Here is a 20,249-nt window from a genome sequence, read left to right on the forward strand (position 1 = left end):
TTGTTTTTTCCCATTCAATATGAACAAGCACCCTCATAACCAGTGGAATGTGGAGAAACATGACTAGTGAAGCCTGCCCATCTGGAGTTGCGTGAAGTACCTAACTCAGAGAAAGATGATCACGAGAAATAAAAATAAGGCAGGAAAATGAAGGAGCAACCTGTGAGCTGGTAAACAAAACAGACAGAACACTATATCTATATTTTTTCTTTCCCAACAGGTCAGAATTTCTGGGTTTTCTGATTGCAAGGCTTTTTAAAATGTATGTTTACTATTTAAGCAGGAAAGACCCATGAGATCTGAAAGTGCTGGTAGCTAAAAAAATACAAAATCAACACCTAGCAAACAAGCTAATCATCACATAAAATATGAGATCATTACAAGCATAAGGATTAATCTGAGGCCAATGCGATCATTGATTTTTAATCTCTGAGTCAAGAGGCAACCAGAATTGGCTAAATGTAACAAACTAACAAAGATATTTCCTTTCATAAAAACTATACCCAACACATACAGGCTTTTTTATATTGGGTCTACAAGTATACAGGGCATTATTAAAGGGAAAAAAAATACTTTTTTGAGCTTTACATCATGTTATAATGTTATTCCCTCATCAAAGACATACCTGGAGTGTTGCCTTGATTCCCTCACCTTCGAGATGCAGCTCCTCCTCTGAGCTGCAGTTTCTACGTTTCTGCCTCACAGACCAGCTCTAACTTGCGACTCCCACACTCAGCTCCTTCAGACTAGCCAGCACCAATTAGCAAACACCTAGTGGAACTGCTGAGTGCATTATATAAGCTCCTTCTCAGTGCAAAGGTATAAAAAACTTTGTTAAAGGGTTAATAGAGGAGCATTGTTGTGATGACTGCCTGAAGGCAGAATTTCAAAAAGAGCAGGAGTTTCTTAAAAAGACAGACGTCCAATTTCAAGGTATTAAATTACAAAGTCAAACTTCTTTTAAGTTGTGTTTGATAGATATGCAGCATTTTTATAACTGAATAGTTACTTGACTGTGCTATAAAATGATACAATGTGGCTGTAAAATATGTGGCATCGTAAGTCAGCCAGACTTACAATGAAATATTTCAGATCAATTCATATTCATCTATCAGAATGGCCCAGTTAAAGTCCGGACATAAATATAATTTGAGGTCAGTTTGAACATTTTTATGGATGCTTTCTAAAAGTGCAAAGCTTGTGGACAAAAAAAAAATTGTACCATTTAGTTGATTTTGACAAATATTCTTTTGCACGGTCTCCCAGAATCAGTTTGGTTTGATCCCGGATCAGAATTCTGTAAACTGACCAAATGGAGGTCAGAACGGGAATCAATGGAAACGGGACGTTGCGTCACTTTTGGCCTGTCAGCCAAAGGAACTTTTCTTCACACAAATCTGAGTTTCACACAAAAAATGATTCTGAAAGCCGTTTCAAAGTGCGAAAGTTTCTGTCATTTTTCAGCTCTCTCAATTAAAAACTGCAAGACAGTGGCCAGAAAAAAGGCAAAGAAGATGTGACACATAAAATATTCAAACCCCGGGAGATTTAAAGGGAGAAGTGTCTTCCTGCATTCCAACTCTTAAGATGCTTTTCTTCCACAAAATGTCTCTGATATACTCTTCCAGGCTGAGAAGATGACAGAAAGTTTGACTCTAGGGGCGGAGGGAGGGCGATGCCTATTCATGCACGAGTAATTAATTTGATCCGTTTTATCAAGAGGGCTTGTGTTGATATTCTCCGAGGTTTTTTCCTGTAAAGTAAAAATAAAAACCAGCTATAGCCTCGTTGGTGTTTGTTTTCTCTTCCCCATTCAGTCGCCACCTTGTAACTTTGGCCCTTTTCACTCGTGGAGGAGGTCCACGACGGAACGTACAATGTGTGCAAAAGACGACGGAAAGGGAGGAAAGTGAAAGTTCAGGAGCGCAAAAACCGAGAGAAACTCAAAAGCTACAATCCTTGGTCCTCGTGGTCATGGTCAAGGCAAAACAATATCAAAGGAACCTGTGTTTTTAGGCTGTCTGTTTAGTCCTCCTCTGCGTCAATACATATTTCATTGGTTCTCAACAAAGCGAGGCAGGAGCATATTCTATCACAAAAGCCTCTGAACGTGGTCCCACGTGTACAGCTGGACAACTCGCACGCGCGCGCTCTCCTCTCCTCTCGCTCGCTTGCACGCGCGCGCGCGCGCGCGGAGCATTTGAATTGTCTCGATACGAGGTTGGAGTGTAACAAGTCCAAGCTCAGCTTATGCCCTTAGGTGAGAAAAAGAAAAGCAAGAGGACCCGCAATTGTCTCTCCGAGGAGAGGAAGCCTTATGGAGAAGAAACAGAATCAAAGAGATGACAACACAAAGCGCGAGGTTTTCCACATAGCCTCTTTGCTGCTGCTTTCTGCATCACGTCCAAGGCCATTCGTGAGTTTAAAGAAGTTTTTTTTTTTTTTTAAATGAATTTGTTGAGAGGAGGCTGGATGGTTCAGCTTGTTCCACAGTTCCAACATCTTTTCGAGTTGGGCGCAGAACTTTTTATTCACCTGATACCTTTACAACAAAGCAACCCGAAAGTTAGCAACATGTAAGGAGCAGAGAGGGAAATGGAACTGATGCGGCTTCACTTTGTCGGCTATTCGTTCACTTAGCAGGTCTTTATGCTCAATTCTGATTTTCTTTTCTGAATTTATTATTATTATTATTATTATTATTATGTGTGTGTGTGTGTCTTCGTTCATACTTACTGAATTAAAATCCCACCACAATGAGACTTCTGTGTGAATGGTTTACGTCCGGTAGCGACCCGCATGCGCAGAAGTAGAACGTTCACGTCACAAAGCAGCGCATTGTTTACGGAAGTAATGGCGTATCGAGCCTTTTATGGGTTGATTTTTAAAGTTACTCAGCAATGAGAGCCCACAGTCGGCAACATCACAAAATCACAATAACAACACAAAGTAAGCTAATAAAAACAAAAGTGGAAACTAATTTCAAATTGGACCAATACTAAAATTTGCGGAGTATTGGCTGCAATGTTGAATTTCTCACTTGTGGGACTAATAAAGGATTATTACCCATCAACCCAACCTGAGCTCGGCTGCATGCACTCACTGTACAATGGCTGCTGAAAAAGACAAGTGTTTTGCTGTTGGCTTACCACCCAGAAACCACGTGCTGCATTCGTGTTGATTGTGCAAGAGATTCTACGTCTGCTTTTCAAAGATGAACAGTTGTATTATTATACATCTGTTTACAGCCATTTTCAAGTGTGAGATTAAAGGTTGAGTCAGACGGTGTGGCCAGTAGCAGCTTATTTGGATTTAAAGCAACAAGGCCCTACACAGCTCATTCTGAAAATAGGCAGAAGTCAGCAGACAAAATTGACATAATCTAAAAAATATTTTGTGCAAAACAAATGTTATAAATTTGATTTGTGTAACCCAACAGACATATCCCAACCTGTTCTAGGAGGCATAAAATCCCCTGTTTAATCTTCAGTTTTAGTCTGAATTTATAATGTTGTTTTATGGGCCTTTACATCACCACGTCCACTATATTCTCAATATTTGAACTTTATTCTGCAAAAGTAAATAATAATAAATACAAATCCACTTTTTTTTTCACCCTATTTTACCTTTTGCAGGACTGTGACCTGCCTGCTGTTGTTTAAAATCTACTTAATAGCCAGAAATGCAAAACAGATTTAATTAATTAATGGGCAAAGTATTCCTGAAAAATGTCAAAAAACACAGTCTTGACTTGCACAGATAAAGGAAGGAGAAATTGTTTTATAAAAAGAAAATGTTATTCAAACTTGAAGAATATTTAAATATTCTTTTTTTCTCGGCTACTATAACAACTCAACCAAAAACATATACCACTCAAAGAAAAGAAAAAAAAGCAATACAGAACAACACACTCAACTCTCTGACAAAGAATGTCTTTATTTAATGCATTGCATACGATAATGGTATATCTATATAAATAAAAAGCATTTTTTTAATTTAAGATTTATTTCGCAGCTGCAACTGTAATATTTGTTAATGGCAAATAGGTTTAAAGAAATAACGTAATGTGCCAATGTTTTTTTTTTTTAAATTTTTTACAATCACCTCATATTTCTGACTCTGTCTTAAACAAACGCTAAAATGATGTGACCTTTCAGGTAAAATACACTCATCACACAAACAATGACAAACAATCTTTGAAACACCTTTGGTTCAGAAGAACAAAAAGAAAAAGCACAGTGACAGAATAAATCCAGAATTTGCACAATAATTACTGGCATATTCAATTTCCCACGGAATAAAACGATAAGCTCTTTTTAACCTTGCGCACTGTAAACAATGAATACATTTACAATGACTACGGTCGTGTTAAGCCGTACATTCATCTCTGGGCATGCATATAATTATGTGTTCTGCATACTCCGTGGGGCCAAATCCACGGTCGAACTCGGCAAAAACCGACAAAGTTTCATTGGAAAGTTCAAACCGATGTGCGCGGATACGGCTCTGATGACGTCCTCCGTCAGGGCTGTAATGTGCGGCTCGTCATACGAAGCTCTCCTCCATGTTGGAGCACAGCAGGAAAGAGTCGACCAGCCGTGGTTTGATGAGCTGGTGGTGGTCGGCCGCCTCGATGCTGTCCGGGCAGCCCGCCGCCAGCCTCCTCAGAGCCGCCTGGAGACACGCAGGCATTACACATGGGCAGAAATAATGCTGTGCATTGAGATCACATTAAGATCTTGCTGTTCTGGGTGGTTGCAGCAACACTACGTAATTTTCCGTAACATTGTGGAAAACGGAGGCGTATAACTTGGGCTGTATGGTGCAAAGAGTCAGACCTTTTGTGCGTTTTGGCTTATATCTATAATTCATTTTGATTAATCAATGATAGACTTTAACACAAAGCTAATTGTAAGTAAATTTTCATGCAATTATTCACTTTCTTTTTTTTTTCTAGCCAGAACCTTTGCACACATTTCTGGTACGCCCATAAATCTGACGCACATCCACAAACAACTGGAGTGGATGACACCGAAAGACAACATGTTGGATTAAATCTATTATTAGTACGTTAATTTTGATCAGGCAATGATAGATTTAACACTTAGCTTAAGTGCTATGCTTAAGCTAACACATAATAGATTTAAAGTGTCGACACATTAAAAATTTTAACGCATTTAATCGCGTCTTTTCTTGTTTGGTTTTTTTTAACATACAAAGGATCCGGTTGGAGCCTTTTTTCACATTTCTGGTACATCCATAAATCTAATGCACATCCACAAACAACGACGTACGACAAGTCTCTTGGTCCACTGGGAGTTAATTTTTTCTTCAAAAAACAATCTGATGGGACTAGGGTTGTAAAGATTCCTCGAATGATTCGAGTACCTCGATTATTAAAATTCCTTGGGGCAAATTATCTGCCTCAAAGCTTTGTTAAATTATGTTTTATTATTTTGTGTGCTCTGGTTAGCTGATTGATTATGTTGTGCAAACCTCTCACTTCTGCCTCTGAGTTGTTGCTAAGTGCTAAAATCACTGTTAAAGGGTTAATAGAGGAGCCATGTTGTGATAACTTCCTGAAGGCAGAGTTTCAGAAAGAGCGGGAGCTTCTTAAAGAGACAGTGGCCCAATTTTTTAAAAGTTGTAACAACTGAAGGCAACATAGTTACTTGACTGTGCTATAAAATGGAACAATATGCCTGGAAAATACATAACACTGCCGCTTTAAGGTTGGAAATGATCCGTAGGAAGCTCTGCGTCCTTTGAAGGCCGACATAGACGCTGCGCTGGCGCTGCCAGACCCCTGGCTAAAGGGATAAAATGGAATTGCATTAATGTGAAAAGACTGACAAGTAAGGGCATTTCTCAGCCCAATTAATCCTCTAGCCAACGTGCACTTGAAATCCTCACATCATAATCACTACGGTCAGATTTAGAGGAGGATAAAGCTCTTTCTTATTCTATATGCATTCTGTGACTAAACACGTTTAAGACGATGCGGACCCTCTTCTGTATCTCGGCTTGAAGTTACCGAGCTCGTGATATATTGTCACGCCTCAAACATTTGCCTCGTAGAAGTAATTAAGTTGGACCTTGGCTCTTTGCACCCAACTTCAGCGCGCCTGCCAAATAATTCTACCGCTACGCCACGGAGATCCTTTATGGCTGCAGAGGAGAATGTCTGACATTAAATGGAATAGGCAATTTGAATGTTTTGAAAGAGTTTTTTTTGTCTTGAGGACACAGGGTCATTTGAAAGCCATTCAGAGCTCTGAAAGAACACGCACAGAAGCATATAGAAACAGCCGACATGTTCCACCTACCAGGCAGGCCACCAGAACGGAGTCACTGTTATTTCTCTCTGTGGGGGAGCGGCACAGCTCAATGAGACGAGGGACGGCTGAACACAGTGGAGACACACACACACACGCCCACCCCCACACACACACACACACACGTTCACTTCTAAGAATATAGCTCTTAAGAATGACATGAAACACTGTGGCTTGTTTCGTCTGTTATCATTTCTAATGGACAGGATTTGAATAAAACCAGGCATTCAGAGCAGGTGAGACGTTTTATGTTCACTAGTTGTATTTCCATTAGAGACACACCGATCCGATATCAATATCTGTATCAGTCCCGATATTGACAAAAATTCGACATCAGTATTGGTGACAATTTGGCCAATCAACAGGGGCAACTCTATCCACTCTAATTCTATGCTTTGTACTCTAAGCGACGTAACAATTTATGATTTATTTTACATTGTGATTGTAATTCCTAATTGCACAACCGTTTGAGAGAAGGTTTGTTGCAGTTTATTTTTACATGTTTGAGCCAAATAGTCAGTTTCAGTTTCTCTATTATTTATTTTAGATTGTCTGCTATACTCCTAATTAAACTGAGCAAATTAAAGTTGTGTTGTTTTTACATGTTTGTTAGCTTGTGGCGCTATTGGTGTATTTAAGTGTGATGTACTGGCGCAGAGTTACCAAATACATTTGTGATCATGTCTGTGAAAAAAGAAATGTTTCAAGTCAGTTCAGCTCAGGTTTTCTGCATTGGATTGGTATCAGCGGATACTAAACCTCAGGTATCGTATGTGAAAAAAGTGTCCTTTCACCATATAATTGTGCAAATTGGAAATCTGAAAATAAATTTGCTGAACGGAAACACAGCACTTTGGAAAAATAACTGTTTTACAATAAAACGTTTTGTGCTAAGATGAGGTGGTTGTTTGGCGGTATCGAGATGAGTGTATTCCACAAAACTGCAACAGAAACACTTTTTATTGCATCACGAGTCAAATGATCAACAACAGGATGTTTCTACTGGCGGAAACGACAAAGAAGAAGAGAGGAAGCAGCTTGAGGATGAAGGCTCTGCATGTTTTTTATTGACTTATAGTGTGAACAAGCTAATTCGCATTTTTACTTGTGTCTCTTATTTATCGGAAACAACACAATTGCAAAATTGTGTTTTATTAACAAGTTTTGTGCTCATTTGTAATGGAAATGCAGCTAGAGATGCATATCACATTGACACATTTGAACTATTCTTTTCACAATATTTACTGACTTTACAAACAAACATATTTGATGACTTTTTTGAAACAAGAACTGAGTGCTCATGTTTGAATTAATTGTGAATTTTCTTATTCAAACAAGCTCAAATTGATACATATAGGCTAAAACATACAGTTTACAAAGACACCGAAGCTGATTTCCACCATGAAAGCAAAAATAAAAGCTCAACAGGAAGTCACGATTGTGATAAGTCATAGCTGAGTCAGCTTTTTTTTCTTATTTTTTTACAAGTGGAGCATAATAACTAGTTAATGTGTGTGACAAAAGAGGAACATTTAACAAATAAGCTTTAAAAGCATCTTTGCATATTTGCCTTAGTTTACATGGCTCTTTGTTTCTTTCATTGATTGTTCCTTTCTTTTTTAAAACACTGAAGTTTAAATTTGAAAAAACATGGGGACCCTTTCTTGACTCATTTCAAAACATACAATAATGCTCCAGATTAATTAAGTTAATTAATTTTATTAAAATGTGTTCCGTTTCTGTCAGGGATAGGAATGTAGTGGGTGGACCTACTAGGCAGTGACCTGGGTGGGCTAAATGGGATTACTTTGGAGGGATTATTTTCTCTGTGTGTATTATTTTATGTATGTGTTAGATACACTTCTTTGTACTCACAAACTGTATGTACTAAAGGAAAAAAAAACTCAATAAAAAGACAGTGATTAAAAAAACATTGAAATTTATCATTAGCCCTGGACTCGGAGAGCAGTTGCCAATTTTAGATCTTTTTTAAATGCTTCATATTCCTGTTGTGTTTTTTTTTTTTTTAAGGAGGAGCCGAACCAATGCAGTGTGACCTTTCACCTTTCAGCTGGATGGCGGTGTGGGCCACATCGGGGTCTCTGCTCAGACGGGCCAAAGTGACCGCAGCTTTCTGCTGGACGCGCTCGCAGGCAGCCACCTCTGACGGGTTGGAGGACGAGGGTTTCTCCCCCAGCAGCAGCAGCAGTCTCTCTATTCCTGGTGGGAAAGAAAATACAATGACTCGTTTAGAAAGAACAGAAGCATCACTTGAACTCAGCAGAAAGACTATAAAAACGGTGTTAATAAGGAGCAGTTTGGAAAATAATCAGCCTCCAAAACATTAGAAATACTTCAGGTCGCTTGAAGTTGGTTACTTATAAATAATTTATGAGCAGAACGAATATAATAATACATGAGTTACTAACTAGTACTCAAACTCTTGTCAGGCTAACTCCCAAAGATGACTAGATGCTGCCTTCTGGTGGAAGAAAAAAGAACTACACTCCATTCAGTCAACTTATGTAAATGCTTTAGCAGTTTTTTTCTTTTTTATTTCTGCAGGAGGGTTAAATATTATCACTTTCCTAAAATAACAGCCTAAGTAATTTTTTTGCCAAAAGTTATTTTTTTGTTTTTTGCCATAATGATCTTTTGATAATAAGGAGGCGGTCACTTTTTTATTTTTGCAGAAAAGCTGTTGGTAAAAAAAAAAACGACGACATGCTGAATGAAAGCAGATGTGCATTTAAAATGAATCCCAAGGAAAATCTCCATTTGTTACGAAAATTTGATTTCACACAGAAAAATTCACAAAAAAGTTCTTAAACTTTTGATTTGAGAACGTTTACTAAGAGAGAATTATGCAGTGGGAACATTATCCAAGACGCAATGGTGACTCTTTTTTTTGCCACATTCATTTTAAATTTATTCTGGTAATATTAAAAATGTATTGTAGTGTTCTTTTGACTTTGTCATACGACTTCATTCCTGTAATATTATGACTTTATTCTCGTAATTGAAATTAAAAGTATTGGCCTAACATTCTGTCGTATAATTCACCTGACTTCAAAGTTCACATAGACAGAAGCTGTGGAACACGCTTGTCAAACAAGATGGCCGCCCTGACATCACAATGAACTATGGAAGCCCAAGAAATAAATTGGTTCCAAAATTAAAATCTTCAGAAACCAAAAATTAAGATTCATTGATAAAATTAGTTTGTGGTCCAGGTCTACAATAACAAAAGACACAAAAACATGGTAGTAAAAAAAGAAAATATGAGAACACACAGCAGTAAATCTGATTACCTTGCTCTTGCAAGACTTCAGAAGCACACGACTCCAAAACAGAAAGATTTGCCAAAATTGTCACCACCTGAAGTTGAAGTGATGCAAAAATAAAAAAGATGAGTAAACAGTGTGTGTCGGCGTGTGTGTGTGTGCTGGGGCCAGTTTCGGCTGCTTTCGGTACCTGGTCTTTGGAGTAGGGCGTGTCCACTCTCTGGCGGTCCTTGCAGGCCTGCAGCAGGATGTGGATGGCGTTCAGCTGCAGCAGGATCTCACACGCCATGCTGTCGAAGAATGTGATGTTGGCCAGGGCAGCAGAGGCCAGGAGGAACACTTCGCCACAGGAGGCGCTCTCGCACAGCTCTGGGAGAGGAAACGGCAACATTTTTACGTCTCGACAAGGCAACATTTGCTGCAACAAATTGTTGAAAAAAAAATGTCATTTTTTTAGTGTTAACAGAAAGTTTTCTGATGCAGATTTTTATTTTTTTTTTGCCGTCACCACTCACTGATTAGCGCTGTGACGATGTCGTGCATGCTCTCCAGGAAGCTGGCCAGGTGCTGGGTGGAGGTGTGGTGGGGTGACGTGATCTGGGCCACCACGGCCGCAGCCTCGGCCCGGGCAGCCTCCACGCTGCTCTCATCGGTCAAGATGTCTGCCAGGCACAGGATCCCGTCCACCTGCAGGTCGGTCACAAACACACCTGACTAGGTCAGTGGAAAGGGGCAGCATTATGTGTTTTCCAGCAACATATGATCATTTTTGTAGCGCAATCAAGAAACTGTTACCCGGAGTTGTTGTAAAATCTTGCATTCATCAAATGTGACTTAAAAGAAATTAATCTGACTTAGTAATTTAACACCCTTAAATTGGGCCTCTGTCTTTTTAAGAAAGCCCTGCTCTTTCTGAAACTCCACCTTCAGAAAGTCACAACGTTTTTACCAGCGCTGCACTGAGAGGAAGCTCCTATAATTAGCTCGGGTGGTGTTTGCTAATTTCTGCTAGCTAGTCTGAAGGAGTTGAGTGGGGGAGTCGCAGGGGGAGGGCTGATGTTTGAGGTGAAAACTCTGAAGCTTGGAAACAGAGGTTCCTTGAAGGCGGAGCGAGGTCTGCCCAGGTGTTTTGGACTGCCACGATTGCAATGGTATCAATGGTTACCATGGGGATTAGAGGATCGCTCAAATAGGCATAAAAAAAATCAAGGGAACACTGCAGGCATAGGCGTGAATCCCAGGGGGGCTATGTGACGGGCATCGACCTGGTTTTATGCCTCATCGGCTTTAGTGGAGGAGTTCGACACCAAAACTGAAGATTTGCTTCAATGTATGAAGATGAAAAACTCATTGAATCTTTGTACGACTTGTTTTGCATTTTGTCACAACACAGCCGAAACATGCAAGTGTGTTGAACTTGGATTTTATGACAGAGCAACACAAATTAAAACAAAATCCACATGGTTTTGAACTTTTTCACAAGTAAAACTCTGAAAAAGTGACGATAAACCAATAAAACATCAGTTTTGTTTGCTGTCATGTAGAAGAATGTGAGACATGCAATTTACCTTAAATTTATGTTTGGCATTCATGCAAAACACTGTGTGTGAGTGGGTGGGTGTGTGTGTGTTGTTAAAGCAGCAGGGACAGTGAAGCTGTGCAAAGTTAATTTGAAAAAGAATGAATCTAAATATCCTTGAGTGTCAGACTCATGAGGCTTTTATTATATTGTTTATTAAGTTGTGAAAATCTCTTACAGTTTCTTCTTCTTCCCAACTATGCACCGTTTTGTGTTGGTCTGTCATATTAAATCCTATGAAATACACAGAAGATTGTGGAAAAATGTGGAAAATGCTATTAGCAAAGTTCAGCATTTACTTTCATGAGTGATGTTAGTGCAGTATTTTTTAAAGTAGGGGCTCTGGCCACCATGGGGCGCTGTGGAGACCTCAGAACGCTAGAGGAAAGATAAGTAAAAACAATTTTTTTTAAAACTGCAAAAATAAATAAAATCACATAAGAAATATTTTAATCCGATTTTTATAAGTTTTTTAAAATAGGTTTTATATCATTTTTATAAGTCCTTATTATAAAATATAAGTTAAAATAACTTAATAAAGTGTTATTTTCCATGCTCATGTTTCTGATTGGGTCCCAGTCTAATTTATTTATTATTTATTTATTAGCTCTTTAAGCTAGCAACCTCAAAACGGACAAGTTTCTCACAAAAAAGTCTATCACACTGCTGCAAAAACCCCTTAAGAACGCATGACCACCTAAAATCAGAAATTATGAGGCAGGATTTCTGTTAAACAAATATAATAATTATTCAATAGTGAATAGAACTGAGACGAAATGTTCTAAAAGTTGATGTTTCTTTACATATTTTGTAGCATTGTCTGTGGGTTTGGAAATGGGCTTAGCTTCCGGAAGCGAATCCTTTTTCGGGTCCCATGTTTAGGAAAAGTTTATAGAGAGCCGATTCCTGAGGCTGTCATGCTTTAGAACCGATCATCCACCAGGGGGCAGTGTTGTTCAGTTTAAAGCGCACCAGGAAACATCTGTTAACCTGTGCCTGTATTAGACCTTAATGATGAGCTGTTTCTGCGTGGATGTAAATGTTGGAATGAATACATACTGCAAAACACAGCAGAATAAACTAAAATGCATTTTTTTACTTTGGGGTTAACCTACACACGTGTGGGAAAAACTAATTAGCTTTGCATATTAATTAGCTGTTTCTGACTCTGCTGTGGTCCCAGCAGTGTGTTCCCACATTTCTCATGTGGGAACACACTGAACCAGAAGCTGCTGGGAGCTCAGCCTCCAACCAGATATGCCTGAAAACTAAAAGTTTACCAACAAACATCTCAAGTGGAGCCGGCTGTCAGCTCTCAGCCTTCCACACCTGTCAGTCTTATCTGCAGACGAGCATCAGCCCGCCGAGCTTCACAGGACAACTTCCTATTTTTGTCTCTGCGGACGTCAGCAGCGCTGCACGACAGCAGCCCACTGACGTGGAACCGTTCGCTCTCCACGCCCACGTTTATCTACCGTTTCATCCTCCCCACCCCAACCCCACCACCAGCCGGACCGCCCTACCCCCTCCTCCTCCTTCGTAAAACTGGATGTTCCCCCAACTCCTCGTTTACAGGACAGTAAATGTATCTGCATCAATCTGTTCGCCCAGTCGTCTTTACATAACCGTCAGACGCGCCAGATAAGTTAGAAGAAAGTTGGCGCAACGTAAACCTGGGAGCTCGGCATCAGGAAATAACAAAGACAAAACATATTTTTATGCTTTGATGTTATTATATTAGAAAAAAGTTTGTGTTGTAGCTAAAGGCCTTTGACATTAAGAAAAAAAAATGCTCTGCCTGCTTCAGTCTGTGACAATATTTACACAGGATATGAAAAGTAATGCAGAAATTTTCACCTAGTCAACTTAAGCAATGTTGTTTTTCAACAGATAATTGAGAAATAACTCAATTATAGACAAAAGAATATTTTGTGTGTTAGTTTATAAATCACTTATGGGCTCAGCATCAAAATACCTTAAAAACCTGTTGTCATAGTAACAATCTTCCAGACCTCTCTGGTCTTCTGGTTCTGGTCTGCTGTGCATCTCCAGAACCAGAACCAAGCATGCAGCAGTCAGCTTCTATGCACCACAGATCTGGAACAAACTTCCAGCAAACTGCAGAACTGCTGGAACACTGAGTTCCTCTAAATAAAGGCTGAAGACTCACCTTGCCAGTCCTAATAACTGGAATAACTGGAACCTGATCAGTTATCAAGTTCTGATGCCGTCATAATTCTGACGATGGCATTTGACTAAATGTAATGTTTATTGCTAGCTTCATAATTGATGACTATATGATTTTTTAAATTATTATGTAAAGCACTTTGAAAGCAAACAAGCCTTTATTTTCCACATAATTACTGCCTGTGTTTAAACAATTTTCCAAAACATGCACATTTCTCTTTCTTGTAAGCCCAGCAGCCGTCTTCTGCCGGCTAACTGGTAGTGCTCAGCAATAGGTGGGGGTGGGGCTGTGATGTCACTCTGACACTTCCTCTGGCATGCCATTACAAGGACTACAAATTGTAGGAACACCATGATGAAAAATGTTTGTGTTGGTACACCTTGAAACCAGAAACGGAGTGTAACCATAGCAACACAGCTGATGTTGCCCCCATAGCTTCAAACTTCCAAACCAAATGCTACTGTCTTTCTTTCTACCTCATCCCTTATCAATGAGGAACCTTCTACAATGTAGCATCATAATGACGGCAGTAAGTGCTGGAGTTTTCTCTACACCTGCGTCTTTCCTAGCTCAACACAGACAGGTGTCTTTCTCAAGCCTGAGCGATCGGCGGGTAGCGCTCCGTAGCTCAGACCCGCCTGACAGCTCCCCCTTCGGGACTGGCTTGCTAATCCAGGGCGGACTTTGCTTCCCGACGAAGCGCCTTCACAGTTGGATAACTCTTGCCATTACCAGCTGCTCTTTCCGCCAACAGACACCGCTGCGGCATCATTATTCGCGGGGATCGTGTTGCGTTTTGTCTCTCCGGCTCGGCTGCTGTTTATTTTGGGTTTATTTTCTCCTAAGAGAATGAAGGAGGACAGACAATAAGGGATGTCTCATTAGCTCTCTCTCTGCCTGCCACGCCCTCTTTGCTTTGCATGCACAAACGCCAACAGGGTTGGCCAGTTCAGCTCAGTACGGTCCTGGTGTTTGACCTGTCAGCTTAGCATTCAGAAGCTCTAACTAATGACCTCATTAATAAGCCCAACAGAGCCTGACCGGGAGTCATGTAAACAAACACTCACTTTATCTAGTCATCATATAGCAGATGTTGTCTTTCTCATAGTCTGAAAGTTACACAGCAGAGTTTCATAAAAGGCGTTAGGAAATTTATTCTCAGGAAGTCAAATGACTACAAATATGAAAGTGCTGAAGAGAGGCGTGCCACAAAAGGTTGGATGCAACAGTGACATCCCAAATTGCTTTCACCTAGGTGTACCCATAACCATTTTGCTATAACATGAGGCAAAGTGGATCAGAAGTCCTTTAGACCTGTCTCTTTCTACCTAGCTTTACTTTTTGCAGATGAGGTAGTTCTGTTGATGTCTTCCAGCAATGAGCTTTAGCGTACGCTAGAATGGTTTCAATCTAAGGCAGTGATACTCAAATAACTGAGCCAAAACATATAAGCCACCCCTAACTTATGGTCATGAGAGATACAACATGACCGAAAGAATGAAATACTGGATTGACGCACTAGAAATAATATTCCATTCCTTCGTAGGGTGGCCTCATCCAGCCGTAGAGAAAAGGGTAGGAGTGTCATCATCCAGCGGGAAATCCAGTGAGATCGAAAGGAGTCATTAGAGTTATTGCCTTCTGGAAGATTTCCGAGCATATTCCACAGATTTAGAATTCCCTCAATCCCATCTGACCTGGGATTACCATGAGATTCGTAAGAAACTGAAGAGAGACGAGAGAAATGTTACTCCCATAACGCTATCTTGAATAAGTGGAAGAGATGTAGTGTAGAGTGTAGATGGATGTTTGATCTCAGACTGTGTTCTTTTGAACACAGCATAAAACAGATGGAGAAGATGTTCCTCACAAGCGGATATAGAAAACTGTGTGTGTTAGAGACAGATGTACCTTGTCCAGCTGGTTGATGCCCTCTTCTACGCAGCAGATGGAAGCCACCGTTCTGAGAGCGTGAGCGTAGAGGTCTCTGAAGCGGTCCTGCCTGCAGATCTTGAACAGGGCCACCACAGCACCTTCCTGTACGCAAATGGAAAACACCATTTAATCTACAGCCATCGAGAAAGACTGCTGTTAAGACTCGGGGCCAATCGCTTCATGAAACTGAGCCTGCATGCGTATTGAAGTAATTGATTATCAGCTGCAGTAATCAGTTACATGGCAACAATAAAATATGTTACTCATGAGCATAAGGTAACGTTTTATTCACTGGTTTGTCAGAATTATTTTTCATTGGTGCCTATCTCCAGCGGTCATTGGCCGAAAGGCCTTGTAACCCCTGAACAGGATGTCCATCACAGGGCAGATCTGTGTTAAAATTGTATCACATTTTGTTTAATATGTGCAATAATGTTCTGTCTGTTGTATTCCACAGAAGAAAAAGTTCTTTATGAACAAGTAATGTATTAACAAAACCATCTACTTACAAAAAAAAGTTCAAAAGACAATGACTGGGACTGAAAAGCCCACACATAAAGAAAACTTGCCTGTCTCCCTTATGTGCTGCTCAGGTTATTCACGTTGAATACACTAGAATATTCTGGAACTGTGTAAAAAAAATTTAAAAAATCCTAGCATAAGCTATAGAAACTTCCAGAAAAGCATAAAACTAACTGGAACATTCAAGAACTTAAAGGAAAGTTCTTGAAGTTTATAAAATGTCCTAGAGAGAAGCTTGTTTTAGTCTGTCTGTAAACAGACGACCCACTGGGTGTAGCTTCTACCCCAGATGAGGTAGTAGAAACTACACTTTGTAGTTTCTGCCCTGGGGTGAATTTCCCATTATATCTTCTGCAAACCTGCCAGCTGATCTGCTGTGAGAAGGCTGTAGAGAACAATTGTGCTACATTCAGGCTGCGACTTTGCATGATGCGAGTCAGAACGTAGGATATTCCCACGCAATCCAGCTGTCTGGATGCGCTAACCTGAAGAGACGGAGGCCTCACACCTCCACGGTCTGCAACACCTGTCGTCTCTTTCCAACCTGCAACCTCGAATAAAACTCCAGACGGTTTGGTTTCTGACTGAGTCACTGATAGAAATCCCAGAAATCTGTTTTCTTCGATTGGCATTTCCTGACTTATGAGAATTAGTGAATATCTGATTTTCTTCATGCTCTTTTGTCGTTCCCATCCTGAGGAGAAACTTAGAAAAGTGGCCTTCTGCGTTACAAGAATAGTATGACTATATTGCGAGAATAAAGTTTTTATTCTCGCAATATTATGACTTTATTCTCATGTAGTGACATTATTCTTGTATTGCTACGACTTTATTCTCATTTTATTTTGACTTTACGCTCATATTTCGACTTTATTCTCGTACGACTTAATTCTTGTAATAATTTGACTTTAAGTTTGTAATTATATTTTGTTCTTTTAAATCTTTTCTCTGTATTAAGGTAATAGTGTTATATAAGAAGCGCTGCTAGTAGAGGGAAAACTTTCGGCCTCAAACTCAAACTAAATGTCTTCTCCTCGCCAGAGTCGACGTCACACTTTCTCGTAACAAAATGAGACGCCACACGTCACCGTCCGCTTTTGTCCTGCGGACGTGCATAATTGGACAAAATGACACGTCAAATTGCTCCTTGCTACCCGGATCCAGAGCCAGCAGCGTCGTTCTCGGCCCTGGAGAGTCCAATGGACATGAGATGACCAGCGGATTTGGCCGGCTCCACTCGGCGAGCCCGCCAGCTGCAGAACCTCTCAAATCCCTCCTGCAGTTTTTTTTTTTTTTTGATGTCAGCTGAAACAAGTGAAACTATGCACGTCTCATGAATGGGAACCAGTGAGCTGAGAAAAAAATCAAATAAAATATATTTGCAAGTCCGTAATAGAGGGCATTTTCTCTTTTGCTTGGTGTAAACAAACAAAAATAGCTTCTTCACTCGGTCCGTGTTCGGCGCAAAAGCGTCCCTCTGTCTAAACGGATTGGGAGCGACTGAATTGTATTCCCCGTGCGCACGGCTGGAATTACCTGGAGGAAGACGAAGCCTGTAACTACCACCATTATCCTAATAAGGCCATTATGCTGGACTGGCATGTCTCGTGTTGTGCTGGGGCCGTGCCGCTGAGGCTTGGAGTGGTTAATCATCCTGCCCTCCAGCCTGACCGCTCTTCCCTGTTCGCTGCCTACGCAGTCCCGCTCTGCATTACCTGGCAGGACTGTCGCCGCCGTCACACACGCTGTAGAAAAGCTCAGGCTTCTGATTTAGGCTGCTCAGGTTTGTCCCCGTCGTTTCACTACGAAGGCAGAAGATATTCAAAAAATAAATAAATGAAGGTGTAAAAACACGATCCAGCTGGATCGGAAAAGAACTCGTTTTATTTTTCAGTGTGTATAAAGGTGGAGAACATTTCTTTCCAAATAGATTTAGTTTTGTCTTTTGCTGATTATATTTGAGGCGTCAATTTTGGCCCAAGCATAATCAGCAACTAAAGGGATTTTATATGATTTTTTCCCCCCATTGTGGCTGATTTCTATGACAGCGTATTAGGACTATACTAAAAAAAAATAAAAATAAAACAATTAAGTTAAAGGAATTAACTCAAAATGATATTAGAATAAAGTCATAACAATGAGAACAAAGCCATAAATTTACAAGAATAAAATCGTATTACAAGAAAAATCTCATAATTTGACTTTATTCTCGTAACTTTATAACTTTATTCTCATACGACTTCATTCTCATAGATTATGCAGACAAATACTGTATTTGTAAAAAGACAAAAAAAAAAGTGCACAAATTGAATTATATTTTATACAATTTTATTCACACCATGTCAAAAATATAAAGTGCCTATAAAGTATTCACCCCTTGAAGGTTGGGCCATTTTGATTGCTTTCACAAATCAATCATGGTCAACAAAATTGAACATTTTACCACAAAAAACCCCCAAAAACTTATCAAATTGAAAACTGATTTCCTGATTATATTGTGGAGATATTAGTTTTCAATTTGACTTTGAACTTTTTTTGTCTTTTTTTTTTAAATCCAAAAAGCAACATTTTGCTGACCGTGGCTGATTAATATAGTTGCAAAGACACTTTTTACAGCCATTATCATATTATTGTTTTTTATCACTATTATGCCACTCATTGTAAACCGCGCCCAGGCATCACTGACAGTAAAACACCAAGCATCACCATGCTTGACAGTTGCCTCACTTTGAAAAACTCTTTCCCTCCTCGTTGAGGTGAAAGGCCTCGGTCTTGGTCTCCTCTAAAAAAAAAACATTTTTTTCTCGCTTAACTTGCAGCTGCATGCAGGAAGCAGCTAAATCTATTCTGAGGAAAAGTTTTGGCTTGTTCCTGTTAGCAGCTGCAAAGTTCAGTCCAGCTTATAGGTTTCGTTTCATTTGAGGGGGGGGAAACGGTTTGGATCCGATGGTTCAAATTTCTTCATCGAAATTAAAGATTCCAACAGAACAAGGATGCAACGGTCTTCCCAAAACGCTGACCTGCAGCCTCTTTAAATTTTTTGGAGCAATGCTTTAAAGCCAATGCCTCGCCAGGAAGCCAATCAAATTGGAAGGAACTCTACTAATTTTCCCAAAAGGAGCGGTCACATCCCAGCTGGAGTTACACCAGAGTCTTGTGGGTTGCTATAAAAACCCACGTGTTCGAGGTATGACTTGCTCATTGGGCATTTGCCCATGCCTTAGTGGTAATGCATGTATATGTAGTGGTGTGCTTGAGAAAACCAGATCCACATCACTACCCAGATCAGTTTACTGTTTCCGGTTAAAATCATACTCCAAAATTTCAAATAGTTTCCTGTGGTGGAGCGACGGGAAACTAACAGACTCAGGCGTCACAATGTGCATGGAGACGATTCTGCACAACTGGATTATGTGAAAGAGCAGGTGTCCAAACAGTACGCCGTGTTTTAAGGACGAAGGCAGCAGATGTTCTACATCCTGGTTGTAAGGCATTCATATTTTAACATTGGGGCCTAGTTGGTTGTTTCAGACGACTGCAGTGATGTCAGAGGCTTTAGATTGGTAGCCAAAACCAAAAAGGCGTGGAAGAAAATGAAAACTACCAGCTTAATGGATCAAAGAAGGGCCAAAATAGTAAAGGCTGAGGCAACAATCATCTTCAGGGTGATTAAAGGTCTACAGTTCCTGTGAGCACCCTAACAATCAGCAGAGACCTACCCGGAGTCAAGCTATCACCAAAACCCCACTGAAAATAACTGCACTAAAGAGAAATGGCATCGCATTTAATGGGTTGTTTTGGACATAAAATCACTGAAATCAAGTCAGTATACACTGAAAAGTTTCCTTGAGTCAGCCATCAAGTTACAGAAATGTTTTTTATACAATTGTATCTGACATACAGCTCTGGAAAATATCACGAGACCACTTACCATGATCAGTTTCTCTGATTTTACTTTTTATAGATATATGTTTGAGTAAAATGAACATTGTTCTTTTATTCTATGAACTACTGACAACATGTCTCCGAAATCCCAAGCAAACATTTTGTATTTATTAGCAGAAAATGAGAAATGGTCCAAATAAAAAAGATGCAGTGCTTTCAGACCTCAAATAATGCAAATAGAAACAACAACACTAATATTTTAGCTCAGGAAGAGTTCAGAAATCAATATTTGGTGGAAAAACCGTGAAGTTTTCAATGGGCTTCAGTGCAGTGGTCTCTTAATTTTTCCACAGTTATATGTGTCGCACTACGACGAGACAGGAACAAGTCGCCTTAGCAGAAACAGTAAGATGATAACCGTCAATTTCTAAAAAAAAACTTTTGTTTTTTTGCTAAATATACTTATTGAAGTCATGAAGAAATTACCCCACGCTTTAAATATAAGTTTTGGAGATTTTAAA

The 20,249-nt window shown here is 39.9% G+C and overlaps 1 protein-coding gene across 2 annotated transcripts in view; it reads right to left on the reverse strand.

Annotated features, from left to right (window-relative positions):
- Positions 1 to 3,916: 3,916 nt before the first annotated feature.
- Positions 3,917 to 20,249, reverse strand: part of insc (INSC spindle orientation adaptor protein) — a 64,742-nt gene continuing 48,409 nt past the window's right edge. For both annotated transcript variants that reach the window (XM_032589967.1, XM_032589976.1), the window contains exons 7-13: positions 15,298 to 15,423; positions 10,135 to 10,306; positions 9,810 to 9,988; positions 9,647 to 9,713; positions 8,400 to 8,555; positions 6,327 to 6,403; positions 3,917 to 4,674 (exon numbers count right to left, since the gene is read on the reverse strand). In XM_032589967.1, coding sequence (XP_032445858.1) covers positions 4,546 to 4,674; positions 6,327 to 6,403; positions 8,400 to 8,555; positions 9,647 to 9,713; positions 9,810 to 9,988; positions 10,135 to 10,306; positions 15,298 to 15,423 — 906 coding nt within the window. In that variant the 3' untranslated portion in view covers positions 3,917 to 4,545. The remainder of the gene's footprint in view (positions 4,675 to 6,326; positions 6,404 to 8,399; positions 8,556 to 9,646; positions 9,714 to 9,809; positions 9,989 to 10,134; positions 10,307 to 15,297; positions 15,424 to 20,249) is intronic.

The sequence above is a fragment of the Xiphophorus hellerii genome, chromosome 2 (genome assembly GCF_003331165.1).
Source record: "Xiphophorus hellerii strain 12219 chromosome 2, Xiphophorus_hellerii-4.1, whole genome shotgun sequence".
Taxonomy (NCBI): Eukaryota; Metazoa; Chordata; class Actinopteri; order Cyprinodontiformes; family Poeciliidae; genus Xiphophorus; species Xiphophorus hellerii.